We start from the raw sequence: 19373 nt of genomic DNA, 5'->3' as shown, positions 1-19373 counted from the left end.
TACATGGCAATCTGGTTTAGGATGGGCTGGAAAGGGCTTAGACAGCAACTTCAGTGGCTGGAACATGAGGACAGTGCTGGACAGACTTTTATGGTCTGTGTCCCACAAATGAGAACATGAATAGGCTGGAGTGGGCTTCGATGGCAACTCCAGCAGTTGGAACATAAGGATGGGGCCAGATAGACTTCTGTGGTCTTTGTTCCAGAAACACGAAAGAAAGACCATAATCAAGTATATAATATCACACTCGTTGATTTAATGATGAATTGATCATGAGTGTGACTATTGGCAGAGTGGATGGACCGTTCAGGTCTATTTGCTGTCACTTACTATGTTACTATTAATCCTCTTTGCTCCCAGGCTGGTGCACAGACCTCAGCTCTGACACAGGCACGAGAATCAGATGTCACCTGACCTACTGGCGCGTGCATGTGGCGACCTCTCAGCACAGAGTGCAAGTGAATTGGAGACAAGTCTTACATGTGCGCACCAGAGTGTTCCAACTTCCGTTCCTTCCTTGCCTACAGTGCTGTGGCTCAAATCCAGAGAGAGACTGAGGGAGCTGACTGGAACTTTCTTTTATGTACTATTAAATTCTTACGGGGATGGGTTAAATTCTTACGGGGATGGGTGGGGACGGGTTGGGATGGTTTAAATTTTTGCGGGGATGGGTGGGGATGGGTAAGATTCCAGTGGGGATGGGTGGGACAGGTAAGATTCCAGCGGGGACGGGCGGGGATGGGTAAGATTTCTGTCCCCGTGCAACTCTCTAGTAGATACTTTAAAAGACTTTAAAAGTGTGGTTGCTAAAGATTCTTTGGACATTAGACGTAAAATTGAACAAATTGAAAATTTTAACAGGCGCCTAAATCTCCGCTTCCTGAATTTTCCCATAGTAGCGGGGGAAACTCTGATAGATACCTTTCGGAAATATATGATAGAAATTTTGAAAATTCCTCCAGAGGCAATACCCCCCCTAAATAAAATATATCTAATTCCTAGGTCTAGAAGTGGAGAATATGGCCCTGACAAAGATATCCCGGACTTACAAGATATTTCTGATATCCTGGAACAATCCTCGGATATTATAATGAACAGAGCTACAATGATAGTATCAATGGTTTTTGAGCAGGATTACAATACCATTTTGAGGCTTTATTTGAAAAATCTCAAAGCTCAATTTTATGGCTCTAAGGTCTGGATTTATCCAGACGTCACTAAAATGACTCAACAAAAAAGGAAACAGTTTCTGGCTATGAAGCAGAGGACAATAGATATAGGAGCCTCCTTTTTTCTCGCATATCCATGCAAGTGTATAGTTAATTTGGTCAAACAAAATATACTTTCTTTTCAACCGGACCAACTTAAATCGTTTTTTGGAATTGAAACAAGTGAAATAATATATCCTGGAATAATGCAGCTTTTCCTATAATTTTATAATTTTTCCTGTATTACTTCTCTAACTCTTTTTCCCCCCTGCACATGACTTGTGGTCTAAGAAGGTTTTAAATTACTATGATGACTTTATAATCACTTTAATTTGATTTTTGAAGGATAAATGATGATATAATAAGATATGGAAAGTGTTTGGAATACCTCTATTATTGTTTTGACCCTGTATTCTGAACAAGGTTATCCTTGAGTATTGTATTAAAATTATAAATAAAGAATTAAAAAAAAAGAAAAGAATAGTATGAGTAGGGTTGTTTTTAATTGCTATCTCACAGGTCTCCCACTAAGCCATCTCTCTCCCTTCACTCTGTTCAAAATTCTGCTGTACGACCTATGTTCCGCCAGTGTCACTGTGCTCATATTAGCTCTCTCCTCAAGTCACTTCATTGGCTCCCTATCAGTTCAAACTCCTCTTATTGACTTACAAGTGCTTTCACACTGCAGCTCCTCAGTACCTCGCCACTCTTATTTCTCCCCGGGATGATCCAGCCCTATTCTTACTCTGTTGCATGCAGGGAAAAGCAATCCCCGGGAACTCAGTTCATTGGGTAAATCTCTCTTATCTGAACTCTTCTCCTCCACTGCCAACTCCAGACTCCGTTCCTTTTGTTTTGCTGCACTGTATACCTGGAATAGACTTCCTGAGTCAGTACATCAAGCACCAGCTCTGGCTGTCTTCAAATCTAGGCTAAACGCCCACCTTTTTGAGGCTACCTTTAACTCCAAACCCCTATTCACTTATTCAGTACCCATGTCTGTTTTATCATTCCCACCTTAAGTAATTCCCTTATCCCTTATTTGTCCTGTTTGTCTGTCTTGATTAGATTGTAAGCTCTGTCGAGCAGGGACTGTCTCTTCATGTTCAAGTGTACAGTGCTGCATACGTCTAGTAGCGCTATAGAAATGATAAGTAGTAGTCTTGGGATTCCGGAACCTTGCTACTCTTTGGGATTCTGCACAGAATCTTGTTACTATGGGATTCCGGAATCTTGCTACTCTTTAGGATTCTGCGCGGAATCTTGCTACTCTTTGTCCTTATCCCTTATTTGTTCTGTTTGTCTGTCCTAATTAGATTGTAAGCTCTGTCGAGCAGGGACTGTCTCTTCCTGTTCAAGTGTACAGCATTGTGTGCATCTAGTAGTGCTACAGAAATGATAAGTAGTAGTAGTAGTAGTATTCGGGACTCCGCACAGAATCTTGCTACTATTTGGGATTCCAGAATGTTGCTGCTCTTTGGGATTCCGCACAGAATCTTGCTACTCCTTGGGATTCTGAAATCTTGCTCTCTTTGTCCTTATCCCTTATTTGTCCTGTTTGTCTGTCTTGATTAGATTGTAAGCTCTGTCGAGCAGGGACTGTCTCTTCATGTTCAAGTGTACAGCGCTGTGTACGTCTAGTAGTGCTATAGAAATGATAAGTAGTAGTAGTACTTTTTGGTAAGACATGATATCGAGTATGGTGGTAAAATAAACCTCTGATTATACTCACATGGGTCAGGGTACTGAGGGAACCGAGGAAGCAGAGAGTAACCAGGCCTAGAACAAAGAGCTCTCTGCGCTTTCCTAACACCTGCGGATACTCATCCATCACAGCTGTAATCACAGCCTCCAGGCCTCCAAACTGCAAGAACAACCATATGGCACTGACATTACCGGGCTTTACAGAGGCTTTCAGACCCAGTTGACTGCACACAGACACACACACTTTGCAGGAAATTAACAATTTTATTACCGTTAAATGAATCTGAAGTTATTCAGTTCTTTGTGCAAACAAAGTTGACGGGGCGTGTCAGAGGCGTGGTGAAGGCAGGACTGGGGCATGTTTATTGGCTGAGCAGAGATGGGCGCCTTCGGCCGATAATTGAAAAAAAATGGCCGTTTTTAGTGAGAATTTTTTTTCATGAACAAGTCCCCAAAAAGTGCCCTAAATGACCAGATGACCACCGGAGGGAATCGGGGATGACCACCCCTGACTCCCCCAGTGGTCATTAACCCCCTCCCACCAAACCCCCCCCCCCCAACTTTAACAACTTTTTTTGCCAGCCTGTATGCCAGCCTCAAATGCCATACCCAGCTCCATCACAGCAGTATGCAGGTCCCTGGAGCAGTTGTTAGTGGGTGCAGTGGACTTCAGGCAGGTGGACCCAGGCCCATCCCCCCTACCTGTTACATTTGTGGTGGTTAATGTTGAGCCCTCCAAACCCCCCCCCCAAACCCACTGTACCCACATCTAGGTGCCCCCCTCACCCCTTAGGGCTATGGTAATGGTGTAGACTTGTGGGCAGTGGGTTTTGGGGGGGATTTGGGGGGCTCAGCACACAAGGGAAGGGTGCTATGCACCTGGGAGCTATTTTAAATGTTTTTTAGGGTGCCCAGTTGGTGTCCTGGCATGTGAGGGGGACCAGTGCACTACGAATCCTGCCCCCTCCCACGATCCAATGCCTTGGATTTGTTCGTTTTTGAGATGGGCGCCTACGATTTCCATTATCGCTGAAAACCGATAGCGCCCAGCTCAAAAACGCCCAAATCCTAGGCATTTGCCCCGTACAACCCGTATTATCGAAAAAAAATGGGCGCCCATCTTTTTTGAAAATACGGTTTGTCCCGCCCCTTCACATGGCCTCCCACAGAGATGGGCGCCCATGGAGATGGGCACCCATATTCGATTATGCCCCTCCAGGTGTATCACTATGGTTGAATCCACAGCTTTGAACTTGGAGACCCTAACTGGATTCCCATGTCCACACCTCTTGATCTTATATGGCAAATTCATTGCCAGAGAATGTAGTAAAAGCGGTTAGCTTAGCGGGGTATAAAAAGGGGTTGGATGGCTTTCTAAAGGAAAAGTCCATAGACCATTATCAAAATGGACTTGGGGAAAATCCACTGCTTTTTTCTAGAATAAGCAGCATAATATGTATCGTATTATTTTGGGATCTTGCCAGGTACTTGTGACCTGGATTGGCCACTGTTGGAAACAGGATGCTGGGTTTGATGGACCTTTGGTCTGTCCCAGTATGGCCAGACTTATGTACTTATGTAGGGCATCTGATTTGAAGAGTGTATCACAGTGGTTGAATCCAAAGCTTTGAACGTAGAGACCCTAACTGGCTTCCCATGTCCACACCTCTTGATCTTTTATGGCAAAAATTTGGGGAAGGGACAGGGCATCTGATTTATTGTACACCATATAGTGAACATTTATTATTCTACGCAACTAACACACACACACATATATATATATATATATATATATATATATATATATATATATATATATATATATATATATATATATATATATATATATATATATATCAAACATATAAACGGCGAGTGACCGAACTCACTCGCAAATGCGCAGTAGAGACTTCCCTCTCTGTCCTGCCCCTGCGTCAACACGTGATGACAGGGGCGGGACAGAGAGGGAAACTGCGCTCCCCCCCACCGAGGTCGCCGCCGCCACCCCTCCACCCGGCCCGGGCCCTCTGATCGCACTTAATTCAACTTACATCGCCACAGCAAGCAGATCAGCTGAGCTCCGGTCAGCCTTCCTTCCCTGCCTGTGTCCCGCCCTCGCCGACGGTACGTCACACGAGGGCAGGACACAGGCAGAGAAGGAAGGCCAGGCCGACGGAGCTCAGCTGATCTGCGTGCTGCGGCGATGTAAGTTGAATTAATAAGCAAACAGAGGGCCAGGGCTGGGTGGAGGGGGTGGCGGCGGCGGCGGCGGCGACTCCGGGGGGGGGGGGGGGGGGTAATGGTAGCAGCGACCTCGGGGGGGGGGCTTGGAAACCCCCCATTCCAATAGTAGCCCGTTTTAACGGGCTCAACGGCTAGTATATATATATATATATATATATATATATATATATATATAGCCTGGAGATACAATGCCAGAACTTAATGACTAGATCTAGCATGATAGCATTCTGGAAGGTGTCTTGGCGTGTAGCCCCAGGTGGGAACTATTGCACCTATTAAATGAGATTGGATGGAATACAAAATGGGAAATCCCCCCCCTTCCAGGTGGTTGCAAGGGGAGGTTTAGGGTACTGTAGACCAATGGAGGCCAATTTTGTTGAAATGAAAGCTCAAAGAACAGGCAGAAACTGCAGGGCCAAAAGAAAAAAAAAAAGGATATTGATGCTCATGATTTTAAATCCTGCTCCCAGTCTGAGTATTTACTACTGATGGGCATTTACTGGATTACATCGGTTAAGCTCCTAGCATTCCAGAAAAAAAAATCAGGGGAAAAAATGACAGTACTTTGCATATGCGGGCTCAGTTATGTCTTAGATTTTAGTACATAAGTACATACGTAATGCCACACTGGGAAAAGACCAAGGGTCCATCGAGCCCAGCATCCTGTCCACGACAGCGGCCAATCCAGGCCAAGGGCACCTGGCGAGCTTCCCAAACGTACAAACATTCTATACATGTTATTCCTGGAATTGTGGATTTTTCCCAAGTCCATTTAGTAGTGGTTTATGGATTTGTCTTTTAGGAAACCGTCTAACCCCTTTTTTGTAGACCAAACAATTCTCTTTGTTCAAATATAGAAGTATTTTCAGGTTTTGGACCAAAAGTAAGAATGATCCCACATTCTGAAGAAATGCACAGTTCATGGAAATGAAAGATTTTTTTTTTATTCAGAAACAAAAATTCCTTGCAAATGAAGGTTTATTGAGATGAATGAAAATACGATAGCAGCTTCCTGACCAGTGAGCTGACCCTGCCTACTTAATTCCATCCAAATATAAGACCGACCAAAGAAAGACAGAATCAGACAGAATTACTTACTGTACTATCTAATCCCAGGGTTACCATCATGAGGAAAAATATTATCGCAAAGAAGGTAGAACCCACCATATTAGCAATGGCTTCAGGGTAAGTGATAAACAGAAGACTTGGACCTAACAAACAGAAAGTGTCAGAAGAATTAGCAACATTTTCATTCATTCTCTTACTTCTCCTGTATAAAATCTTAGCATTTTATCTATTTCAACTCATTGCTCTAATACAACAGCTTGATTTCACTGATAAATACTGTGCACCACCACCTTCTTGGAAACATAACATCCTGTTGTTACCACTCATGATAAACACAACGGGCAATGCTCTTCAGAGAAAATAGTGGCTCCAAGTGGATCGCTTTGGGCTGCTCTGTCTTGAGTTCAGTGATGGAAGAGTAGACCATAGGAGCATAAAGAAAAATACAGCAAGAAGATAGTGGAAATGAGTCAAGAGGACAGTTGGAGGCAAAGATAAAAGGGTGACATTGAGGTGGGCTAGTTGTGAGACAGGATCAAGAGTGAATCAAAGGAGGGAAACTAGGGTTGTAGTCAGGGTCGGTCTTAGCAATTGCGGGGCCCTATGCAGGCCAATCTGATGGGGCCCCATCCTAGCCCCGCCCCCACCCTAGCTCCAGGGCAGCCACTCCTCCCTCCAAGCTCCCGGGCCATCCCCAGGGCTCCCAAGCTCCCTCCCTCCCTCCCAGCTCCAAGGCCGGCTCACCGGTCTCTCTCTCTCTCCCTCCACCCACCAGCTCCAAGGCCCCCCTCCCTTCCCACTCCAAGGCCTGTCTCTCTCTCTCTCCCTCCCACCCACCAGCTCCAAGGCCCCCCACCCAGCTCCCACCAAGCTCCAAGGCCCCCCTCCCTCCCTCCCTCCCAGCTCCAAGGCCAGCTGGCCGGTCTCTCTCTCTCCCTCCCACCCACCCACCAGCTCCATTGCCCCCATCCCTCCCCGTTCCAAGGCCTGTCTCTCTCTCTCTCTCCCTCCCACCCACCAGCTCCAAGGCCCCCCACCCAGCTCCCACCAAGCTCCAAGGCCCCCCTCCCTCCCTCCCTCCCAGCTCCAAGGCCGGCTGGCCGGTCTCTCTCCCTCCCACCCACCAGCTCCAAGGGCCCCCCCTCCCTCCCCGCTCCAAGGCCTGTCTCTCTCTCTCTCTCTCCCTCCCACCCACCAGCTCCAAGGCCCCCCACCCAGCTCCCACCAAGCTCCAAGGCCCCCCTCCCTCCCTCCCAGCTCCAAGGCCAGCTGGCCGGTCTCTCTCTCTCTCTCTCTCTCCCTCCCACCCACCAGCTCCATTGCCCCCATCCCTCCCCGCTCCAAGGCCTGTCTCTCTCTCTCCCTCCCACCCACCAGCTCCAAGGCCCCCCACCCAGCTCCAAGACCCCCCTCCCTCCCTCCCAGCTCCAAGGCCAGCTGGCCGGTCTCTCTCTCTCTCTCTCTCTCTCCCTCCCACCCACCCAACAGCTCCATTGCCCCCCTCCCTCCCCGCTCCAAGGTCTGTCTCTCTCTCTCTCTCCCTCCCACCCACCAGCTCCAAGGCCCCCCCCCCTCTGAATTTTAAGTTACCTCGTCATCGATGTCGGAGCGGCCGGCAGGTAACTTAAAATTCAGAGGGCGGGGGGACTGGAGCTTGGGCGGTCGGGGCGGGGCAACTTCAGGCGCGCTGCGCGGGGCCCCCTTGAGCGCGAGGCCCTATGCATTCGCCTCGGTCGCCTCGCCCTAAGACCGGCCCTGGTTGTAGTATGATGTATGAGATGGTAGAAGCCAGCAAAGTTCTCAAAGTGGTGGCAGAGGAACAAAGTGGCTGGGGCACGACTTAAGAAAAGGAACAGCAGCAGACAGGGATGAGACACAAGACGTCATCCCAAGGCCAATTTTCAGCAGCAAGACCACCATATAGCTTTAAACAGGTAAGTGCCACCACAGCTGAAATTTCATCTATCGCTTTAAACAGATTTCTTATCTATGCTATTTACCCATTGCAACTTGAACAACTAGGGGTAGATATTTTAAAGGGATTAAGGGAAAGGGAAATGGGACTTGATATACAGCCTTTCTGGGTTTTTTTTGCAACTACATTCAAAGCGGTTACATATATTCAGGTACTTATTTTGTACCAGGGGCAATGGAGGGTTAAGTGACTTGCCCAGATTCACAAGGAGCTGCAGTGGGAATCAAACTCAGTTCCCCAGGATCAAAGTCCACTGCACTAACCACTAGGCTACTCCTCCACACATAATTGGGTAGAAAGGCACTTTCCCAGTTAAATCCCAGTGGCCAGCTCTCACACTGAGATTTATCAGCATTTATATCAGCTGTGACAGCTGCAACGGTCTCCAGTAAGTGCCAGGGCAGTTTGTGTTAGATCCGGGGGCAGAGTCGGGGCAGCATTGGGACTTACCCAGTTAGAGCCATATTCAGTCCGCTGATCAGATAAGTGCCCGGATAAAGTTAAGGAAGCAAAAAGAGTGTCCTAACTTTTCTCCCATTTACTAAGTTGCGCTAGCGGCTGCTGTGTGACAATGGAGCGGAGGAGTGGCCTAGCGGTTAGAGCACTGGTCTTGCAATCCAGAGGTGGCCAGTTCAAATCCCATTGCTGCTTCTTGTGATCTTGGGCAAGTCACTTAACCCTCCATTGCCTCAGGTACAAACTTAGATTGTGAGCCCTCCTGGGACAGAGAAATATCCACCCTACCCAAATGTAACTCGCCTTGACCTACTACTGAAAAAAAGGTGTGAGCAAACTCTAAATAAATAAGATTCTGGAATCTTAAAGAGTGACAAGATTCCATGCAGAATCTCAAAGAGTAGCAACATTCCATGTAGAACCCCAAAGAATAGCAAGATTCTGGAGTGGAGGAGTGGCCTAGTGGTTATAGCACCAGTCTTGCAATCCAGAGGTGGCTGGTTTGAATCTTACTGCTGCTCCTTGTGATCTTGGGCAAGTCACTTAACCCTCCATTGCCTCAGGTACAAACTTAGATTGTGAGCCCTCCTGGGACAGAGAAATATCCAGTACACCTGAATGTAACTCACCTTGAGCTACTACTGAAAAGGTATGAACAAAAATCTAAATAGGGAATGGGACTTATATACCACCTTTCTGTGGTTTTTCCAACTACATTCAAAGCAGTTTACATATTATACACAGGTACTTATTTATGCCTGGGACAATGGAGGATTAAGCAACTTGCCCAGTCACAAGGAGCTGCAGCAGGAATCAAACCCAGTTCTCCAGGATCAGAGTCCACTGCACTAACCACTAGGCTACTTCTCCACTCCTAAATAAATAAATGCCAACATAGCCCATTCAAGTGAATGGGCTGTGTCAGCGTTAGTGCAGTGAAAGCCGCTAGCATGGCTTAGTAAACATGGGGGTTCATTTGGGCCCTTTTCTGTGCACTGCTCTGAATATTGTCCAGTATCTGGATAAGTCCTGGCAGCTGGACAAACCCTGCCCTGATATTCTGTGTTGGAATCTTGGTAAGCTCTGGCACTTAATATCCAGGTATACAAAGCTCATGTGGCCAGTGTTTAAAAAAAAAAGTGATTACCACCATGGGCTAAATATGGATCGGGGCTAGCTTACAGATTCAGCAGCTGAATTTTGCCATTGAACATTAGGTGGGGGGGGGTGGGGTGATATTCAGACTGCAGGAGGCAGCCTGGATAACTCCCACGGTCAGCGGTGAGACTGGATACTCAATGCCAGGCCATTTCCAGTGACCGGCATTGAGTTAATTTTTGGCCGGTTTAACTTTAACCGACCAAGCCAATATTCAGCGCTGGCCAGTTAATTTTAAACCAGCCAAAGATAGGCTTGCTATTTCGGTGGCCCAATTTGGCCACCAAACGTAGCCGGCAATGCACTGAATATTAGCTAATAGCCAGTTATATCACGCAATATAACTGGTTAGTCGCTAAGGGGGAGATTCTATATATGGCGCCTAAAAAAAAATTGATGGTGCTAATTATAGAATACGCTTAGTTGATATTTCAGCACCTAAAGCTACACACATCCATTTACACCAACAAAAACATGGCATAAATCCCAGCGCATAGATTTAGGCGCACTGGGCCATATTCTATAACTAGGTGTCTGAATTTTGGAACGCCCATGGAATGCCCATTTCCCCGCTTGTAACCACACCCCTTTTTGCCTGTATGCGTTAGAAGTTTGGCACACATTGTTACAGAATATGCTGGCGAGTTGTGCACCTAAATTCTAATCAGTGCCAATTAATGCTCATTATTGCTTGTTAAGTGCTGTTATCAGCGCTCATTAGCTTGTTAAGCATATTAAGTTACGCACATTGTTATAGAATCTGCACCAATTTTGGCGCGGATCTCTAGGCGCACTGGACATGGCCTGGCATTGAATTTCGGGCATAACACCAGCGGTGGTTGATGGCAAAAAGCTGATCACCACCGGCTGAATATCAACCCTATAACAGTCAATATAGAATTCACAGTTAGGGGCCGATATTCAGACTGCTGAAGGCAGCCTGCATGGTTGGTACTAACCCTGGCCCGGGCTGTTTCTGATGGCCGGCTTTGAGTATCCAGGGTTTTTTGTTTTGCCGGCTCTAACTTAACCGGCCGTGTCAATATTAAGCGCCGGCCAGTTAAGCTAATAGCAGGCAAAGATAGGACTGCTATTTATGCCATCCGATTTGCCCGCTAAACTTAGCCAGCCAGTGCTTGAATATTCATGGATTGCCAGCTATATCATACGATATAGTCAGTTAGCCTCTATGTGCTAACTGCGAATATTTATAGGACATAACTGGCTATCTCCCACTGAATATTAGCGGTTAGCTGGTTAAACACTATTGAACCAGCCAGGAGCCATTCCTGTGTTTTACTCTGGGGATATGAGCCCTCTGTTTGTAATGGAAACTACCATAGACCAAGCTGTCATAAGCAGTGACTTGTGGCTGGCTCAGACAGGTCTACCTTCAGTAATAATACGGGCCTGGGCCTAGTCTGGACTAGGCAGAAGCGGGCAGAGCCTAAATTGCAAAGGAACAAGGCAACCAAAAGCCTCACACTCACACACAGAAGCTGGAGGTGTGTAGGCAATCTGTCGTGCAGACTACTACTACTACTACTACTATTTAGCATTTCTATAGCGCTACAAGGCATACGCAGCGCTGTACAAACATAGAAGAAAGACAGTCCCTGCTCAAAGAGCTTACAATCTAATAGACAAAAAATAAATAAAGTAAGCAAATCAAATCAATTAATGTGAACGGGAAGGAAGAGAGGAGGGTAGGTGAAGGCGAGTGGTTACAAGTGGTTACGAGTCAAAAGCAATGTTAAAGAGGTGGGTTTTCAGTCTAGATTTAAAGGTGGCCAAGGATGGGGCAAGACGTAGGGGCTCAGGAAGTTTATTCCAGGTGTAGGGTGCAGCGAGACAGAAGGCGCGAAGTCTGGAGTTGGCAGTAGTGGAGAAGGGAACAGATAAGTAGGATTTATCCATGGAGCGGAGTGCACGGGAAGGGGTGTAGGGAAGGACGAGTGTGGAGAGATACTGGGGAGCAGCAGAGTGAATACATTTATAGGTTAGTAGAAGAAGTTTGAACAGGATGCGAAAACGGATAGGGAGCCAGTGAAGGGTCTTGAGGAGAGGGGTAGTATGAGTAAAGCGACCCTGGCGGAAGATGAGACGGGCAGCAGAGTTTTGAACCGACTGGAGAGGGGAGAGGTGACTAAGTGGGAGGCCAGCAAGAAGCAGATTGCAGTAGTCTAAACGAGAGGTGACAAGGGTGTGGATGAGGGTTTTGGTAGAGTGCTTGCAAAAAAAAGGGGCAGATTTTACGGATGTTGTAAAGAAAGAAACAACAGGTCTTGGCGGTCTGCTGGATATGAGCAGAGAAGGAGAGAGAAGAGTCAAAGATGACCCCAAGGTTTCGAGCTGAGGAGACAGGGAGAATGAGAGAGCCATCAACAGAAATAGAAAACGGGGGGAGCGGGGAGGTGGGTTTGGGGGGGAAAATGAGAAGCTCGGTTTTGGTCATATTTAATTTCAGGTGGCGTTGAGACATCCAGGCAGCAATGTCAGACAAGCACACTGAAACTTTGGTTTGGATGCAAGGTGAGATATCAGGGGTAGAAAGGTAGATTTGGGAGTCATCAGCATAGAGATGGTAGGAAAAGCCATGGGATGAGATTAATGAACCAAGGGAAGAAGTGTAGATAGAAAAGAGGAGGGGACCAAGAACAGAACCCTGAGGTACGCCGACAGGCAGAGGAATAGAAGTAGAAGAGGATCCACCAGAGTGAACACTAAAGGTGCGGAGGGAGAGGTAGGAAGAGAACCAGGAAAGGACAGAGCCCTGGAATCCAAGTGAGGACAGGGTATCGAGAAGTATGTTGTGATCGACAGTGTCAAAAGCAGCGGAAAGATCAAGAAGAATGAGGATGGAATATTGACCTCTGGATTTAGCCAGTAATAGGTCATTGGAGACTTTAGTAAGCGCAGTTTCGGTTGAGTGGAGAGGGCGAAAACCAGATTGTAATGGGTCAAGAATAGCATGTGAGGAGAGAAAATCAAGGCAGCGGCGGTGAACAGCACGCTCAAGTAATTTGGAGAGAAAAGGAAGGAGGGAGATGGGTCGGTAATTAGAGGGACAAGTAGGGTCAAGTGAAGGCTTTTTAAGGAGAGGTGTGACCACAGCATGTTTAAAGGCAGCAGGGACAGTCGCAGTGGAAAGTGAGAGATTGAGAATGTGACAGATAAAAGGAATAAGAGTAGGAGAGATGGCATTAAGAAGGTGGGTGGGAATGGGATCAGAGGAACAGGTGGTACATTTTGAGGAAGAAAGGAGAAGTGTAGTTTCCTCAATAGTAACTTCAGGAAAGGAGGAAAGGGAATGAGGGGAAGGAGAGAGAGGGGAACGGACTAGTGGAGGGAGAGCTGGTGAGGTAGAGAAAGCAAGGTTTATCTTTTGAACCTTGTTGTGAAAGAATTCAGCAAGGGTCTAAGGAGATAATGAAGGGGGAGTTGGGGGAGGGGGCACCTTGAGGAGAGAGTTCAATGTGGTGAAGAGAAGTCAAGGATTAGAGCCAAGAGAGTTGGTCAGTTGGATATAATAATCCTGTTTGGCACGTAAAAGAGCAGATTGGAAGGAGGTCAGCATGAACTTAAAGTGTAAGAAATCAGCAAGGGCCCGAGATTTCCGCCAGAGGCGTTCGGCGGAGCGGGTACAGGAACGTAGGTAGCGGATATTAGAATTCAGCCAAGGTTGGGGTTTTGTACGCCTTACAGGGCGGGTCATCAAAGGTGCAACAGTGTCTAAGGCAGAGGATAGAACGCAACTCAGGACCCACAGAAAGCGAACAAGAGTGGTTAAAGACATAAGAGTGCCAAAGCCTGGGCTCGACGGGGTTAAAAGCTCCGCTCCTACTGCGTCTGATCAGCATCTGACATCACTGTAGAGGTCACGCTGGCGGCTCGCCTGCGCTGTCCTGACGCTTCCCGGACACCAGCAGGTGAGCTCGTCCCGTCACCTGCTGACAGTGGGTGGTACTGGCTCTGGGGTCACGGTAAGACTGTGACATCCTGGCTGGTCAAATAGCGCTGAATATCAGAGGGGCCTTTGCACAGCATCCTAGCAACTAAATGTCATCGATCTTTTCAGAATGACCTCCAATGTGGACTGATGGCTATAGAGTGTTATTTTGCCCTTTGGAAGAGCTTAGAGCAATGTGCTGTACATGTGGCTCCAGTTTTCTGATAGTCCGCTTCTCTCTCATTTTGTGACAGCCTAAGACTTACACTCTGGATAGCATTTCATGATTAATGTACAGATGGACCAACCTTTATCCTTTGCCACATCTTCCACGTCTACATCGCGCATTTCAGCCATGTATCCCAGTACTGTGAAAATTACAAAACCAGACAGGAAGCTGGTCAGACAGTTCACCACACTGGTTACAATTGCATCTCTGGAAGGCATAAAGTGAGGATGGAGAAACGTCAGCACTGGAAAGGATTTTGCTGGTGAAATTTCACTGTGCTTTACCATCAGATCTTTTTCTTTACAACACATCAGGAGGGGATACATTTGTTAGCCAGCATTCGACTCATCTGGGCTCTTAAAAAAATGTTTGTGCATTGAAAGAGGGCAATTCTGTAAAGTAAGCACTGAAAAAGAATTCTATAATTGGGTGTGTATACTTTTGTATTCCTTATGCAGGTAAATGCAAAGAAATGCACTGCTTACAAGTGTAGCAAAGTTGACACGGTCAATAACACACAGGCTTTTCTACTCTGCCTTCCTATATTGCCAGGGAGTGTTACACTGTATATGGCTTCCTATCCGTTTCCGCATACAGTTCAAACACCTCTTATTGACCTATAAGTGCATTCACTCTGCAGCTCCTCAGTACCTCTCCACTCTCATCTCTCCCTACATTCTTCCCCGGGAACTCCGTTCACTGGGTAAATCTCTCTTATCTGCTCCCTTCTCCTCCACCGCTAACTCCAGACTCCGTTCCTTTTATCTTGCTGCACCATATGCCTGGAATAGACTTCCTGAGCCGGTACGTCAAGCTCCATCTCTGGCCGTCTTCAAATCTAAGCTAAAAGCCCACCTTTTTGATGCTGCTTTTAACTCCTAACCCTTATTCACTTTGTTCAGAACCCTTATTTTATCATCCTCACTTTAATATTCCCTTATCTCTTGTTTGTCCTGTTTTGTTCGTCCTAATTAGATTGTAAGCTCTGTCGAGCAGGGACTTGTCTCTTCATGTTCAAGTGTACAGCGCTACGTACGTCTAGTAGCGCTATAGTAGTAGTAGTAGTAGTTACAATTCACTTTGTAATTAGTATAACAACTTATTTCACGCTTACACATTTGCTGAAAAATGTAGTGAGGAAATTCCGGAGCCAGCTAACACATAGCTGTTTAACTGCAATGTTCAGCACTTAACCAGCTATAGGTTACCGCACAAAGAGGCCTTTTTACCGCATGCTAATCTGGGAACTACTGCTGGGCCAACGCAAGTGCCGGCGGTAGTTCCAGCCCCATTTCCCATGCTAGGACAAATAGGGCTGTAATTTTTAGCATGGCGCTAACCGGTTACCCTTACTGCCATCTCAATGGGTAGTGGTAAGTGTTCCCCCTCGCATGGCCACGCGGTAAGAGCGGGCGGACTGGCAAAACCCGTCCGGACGCCCAGACATGTCCTCAAAAAGAGGACATGTCTGGGTAAATCTGGACATATCGTAACCCTAGGCTAACAGCTTGGTGAAAGGACCTCAAAGGTAGGACTGACTTTTATGTGGTTCTATTTATGCGGTTAACCTTGCTGGCTAATTGCTGAATATCAGCACGTTTCTGCCCTCAGAACTCCCTCAAAATAGATGGTTTTCAGTTTGGTGTTAGCTGGTTATTTTCAGCAGCTCTAACCAATTAAGTGCTTCTGAAAATTAGCCGTTAGCCTAGGGTTACCATATGTCCAGATTTACCCAGACATGTCCTCTTTTTGAGGACATGTCTGGGCGTCCGGACGGGTTTTGCCAGTCCGCCCGCTCTTACCGCGTGGCCATGCGAGGGGGAACACTTACCACTACCCATTGAGATGGCAGTAAGGGTAACCGGTTAGCGCCATGCTAAAAATTACAGCCCTATTTGTCCTAGCGTGGGAAATGGGGCTGGAACTACTCTTTTTGAGGACATGTCTGGGCGTCCGGACGGGTTTTGCCAGTCCGCCCGTTTGTCCGGATTTCTGGACAAACAGGCGGGCTGTGGGCCTATCCTAGCCTCCCCTTACTTACTATCTACTGCCCTGGTGGTCTACTGACCTCTTCGGGACTGGAAAGAGCCCCCTCTTTCCTGCCCGGAGCGCTGCCCTTGCCCTGCATCCTGTTGCTGTGACGGTCTCGGGATTCAAAATGGCCGCCGAGAGTTGAAGCGGCCTCGCGAGATTTCAACTCTCGGCGGCCATTTTGAATCCCGAGACCGTCACAGCAACAGGATGCAGGGCAAGGACAGAGCTCCGGGCAGGAAAGAGGGGGCTCTTTCCTGCCCCAAAGAGGTCACTAGACCACCAGGGCAGTAGATAGTAAGTAAGGGGAGGGGAGGTGATCCAGGGGAAGGGAGGTCGTTAGCCCCAAACAGGTGATTTAACCGGCCAGGAGCTGTTTCTGGCCAGTTAAATTGCTTTGAATGTCGGCCCCAACATTTTTTTCTCATATGACCAGTGTCAATAGGATTTGCTTAGTGGGCAATTAGATCTCTTTATGATGCATTTGCATGTGGAAGGTCTTCCATGCAGTGGGTGAGCTGAGGCTGGGGATGATGTAGAGCATTATGCACCACCAGTGGGGGGGGGGGGGGGGGGGGGGGGGGGGAGGGAGCCACAGTCATTGCTAAAGGGTGACACCTAGTGGCTGGGTTCAGAGCCTATGACTACTAGGGTCCTAAAAGAGCTGTGCTGTATGGTCCTTGGCCCAGGACTATCACTGTAAAGTACAAATGCATACCTGGGGGGGGGGGGGGGAGTGGAGAAAAGAGATTTTATACAAAACAGGGAAAAATTCCTGGGTATTTGTGAGTAAAGGTTGGCAGCGATAGGATCCCAGTCCTGGTTCTGATTCAGCTGGAAGCACAAAGTAGCAGGAGGGCTAACATATCAAAATCTTAAACTATCTCCTCATTATAAGTCTGGTTGGCTATGAAAAGCTGACGAGGTAATGAAATAGTAAACACTTTGGGGAAAATTCTGTAAATTGGTGGTTTTAAGCACCCCAATCCCGTGAGCATAGTGGAAATTCTATAATAGAACCTTGGCACCAAGATTCCATTCTAGAATACTTGCTTATACTGGCAGTGGCATGCCCATATTTAGGCGTGCCCTGTTGTGCCATGACATGGCAGGCATAAATTGGTGCAAGTGACCTGCACAATTTATGGTATTCTATAAATTATTTGTGCGCGTTAAATTGGGCATGTGTCCAATTCACACATACATCTTAATTGAGTAACAAGCCAATCAGTGATGATAACTGGCTGATAATAACCAATTAGCACTAATTGGCACTAATTGGAATTTATGCGCGCTTCTTTTTAGATGTATTCTAAAAGGGGGGGGGGGCACTTGGTCACGGGAGGAGTTTGAGTGTGCTGGGGTGTCCCTCAAATTTTCGCTTATGGTTATAAGAATTCAGGGCAAGGTATTTTCACCAGGTTTTCAGTGACGTAAGTGGCCGCTTTAAATTTAGGCGCATTTCCTTGCCCTATGCACTATTCTATACACTGCGCTAACTTTAGGCCCAGTTTATAGAATAGCACGAAAGTGCTATTTTTGGACGCATCTATTTTTTAGACACCATTTACAGAATCTGGCCATGTGTGTGTGACTGAAAGACATGCCCATGCTCCACCCAGGCAGGGCCGGTCTTAGGGTGAGGCGACCGCATAGGGCCTCGCGCTCAAGGGGGCCCCGCGTGGTGTGCCTCCACCCCGACCGCCCGAGTTCCAGTCCCCCTCCCTCTGAATTTTAAAAGTTACTCGTCGGGTTACAGGCAGGCGGCAGCAGTGAAAAGCGTGCGAGCTGCTTGGCGCTTCAGGAGCCTTCCCTTCCCTCTCTCAGCTCTGGTCCCGCCCAGAGCTGAGAGAGAGAAAGGAAGGCTCCTGAAGCACTGAGCTCGCACGCTTTTCACTGCTGCTACCTGCTACTGCCTGTAACCCGATGAGGTAACTTTTAAAATTCAGAGGGAGGGAGGCCTCGGAAGGAGGGAGGCCTTGGAGCTGGGAAGGAGGGAGGGCCTTGGAGCTGGGAAGGAGGGCATTGGAACTGGGAAGGAGGGAGGGGCCCTGGAGCTCGGAGGGGGGCCAGGCCCCGAAGCTTGCAGGGAGGGGGGATGGTCCTAGAGCTCGGAGGGGATGGCCCGGGAGTTCGGAGAGAGGGGTGGCCGCCCTGGAGCTAGGGTGGGGGTGGAGCTAGGGAGGGGCGGGGCTAGGATGGGGCCCCATCAAATTGGTCTGCACAGGGCCCCACACTTGCTAAGACTGGCCCTGCACTGAGGTGTATTCCCCCCACCCTTGTAGTTAGGTGCTGTGGCACTTAGATGCTACCTGATAGAATAGCGTTAGTGTACATATGTGCCTAACTGTTAATTAATGTAAGTAATGCAGACTTCTAGGTGCCAGTTTATAGATTTGCCCCATTTTTATTTCAGTACCTTAGCTATCTCCTGCGGTCACCGCTAAACCCGGATACTCAATGCTGAGCCGTTTCTGGTGACCGGCATTGAATATCCGGTTTATTTTGGGGCAGTGAAAAGATATCCGGCTATGTTGATATTCAGACTCAGCCGGTTATCTTCTAACCAGCCAAAAGGAATCCCACATATTCATGAGGCCAAATATAGCCACTAAAGTGGGGCCGAAAATCGGCAGATAGCCAGTTATGTCGGCCGATATAGCTGGCTAATTGCTACCTGCTAATGGCAGAGGGACATAGCCAGCTATTCCCCACTGAATATCGCTGGATAGCCTGCTATGTACCATTTAACCAGTCAGGTGCTGCTCCTGGCCCCTTAAATGCTTTTCAATATCAGGGGGTTAATGTTTACAGCACACCTCCAGCCCATTGGAGTTTACAGAATGCTTAATGCCACTGGAATGAACTGTCTATGATCTTCCCTAGGAGGGGTAAATCTTCTGCTTTATATATGCTTTAACTCTGTGGCATCTGACTCTGGCTTAATACGTTGACTCATACCTGTAGCAATTGTTATTAAACTGATTGTAGCTGGCCAGAGCCAGGAGGACTCCAAATCCAGGGCCCAGGGAGAAAAATATCTGAGCTGCAGCATCGACCCAAACCTGATAATAAGAATAAAGCAGCTGTTCAGGACATTACACAGCACGAGACACAAGACCCTACTCTGAGTTCTAATTGAGAACCACATCTAACAGGGAAAGGGGGGGATGGGATATGATATACCACCTTTCTGTGGTTACACTCAAAACAGTTTGCATATTATATACAGGTATTTATTTGCACCTGGGGAAATGAAGGTTAAGTGACTTGGCCAGAGTCACAAGGAGCTGCAGCAAGAATCAAGCCCAGATCTCCTGGTTCTCAGGCCATTGCACCAGGGACGTAGCC

The 19373-nt window shown here is 47.5% G+C and overlaps 1 protein-coding gene across 1 annotated transcript in view; it reads right to left on the bottom strand.

Moving 5' to 3' along the window:
* Window positions 1-19373, bottom strand: part of LOC115479935 (sodium-dependent serotonin transporter-like) — a 52833-nt gene that overhangs the window by 11303 nt on the left and 22157 nt on the right. The window contains exons 6-9 of the mRNA XM_030218268.1: window positions 18984-19087; window positions 14071-14198; window positions 6255-6367; window positions 2941-3072 (exon numbers count right to left, since the gene is read on the bottom strand). Of these exons, the coding sequence (XP_030074128.1) occupies window positions 2941-3072; window positions 6255-6367; window positions 14071-14198; window positions 18984-19087 (477 nt within the window). The remainder of the gene's footprint in view (window positions 1-2940; window positions 3073-6254; window positions 6368-14070; window positions 14199-18983; window positions 19088-19373) is intronic.

The sequence above is a fragment of the Microcaecilia unicolor genome, chromosome 11 (assembly GCF_901765095.1).
Source record: "Microcaecilia unicolor chromosome 11, aMicUni1.1, whole genome shotgun sequence".
Lineage (NCBI taxonomy): Eukaryota > Metazoa > Chordata > Amphibia > Gymnophiona > Siphonopidae > Microcaecilia > Microcaecilia unicolor.
Note: the sequence above shows the minus strand (reverse complement) of the source record. Positions and strands in the feature narration are given on the sequence as shown.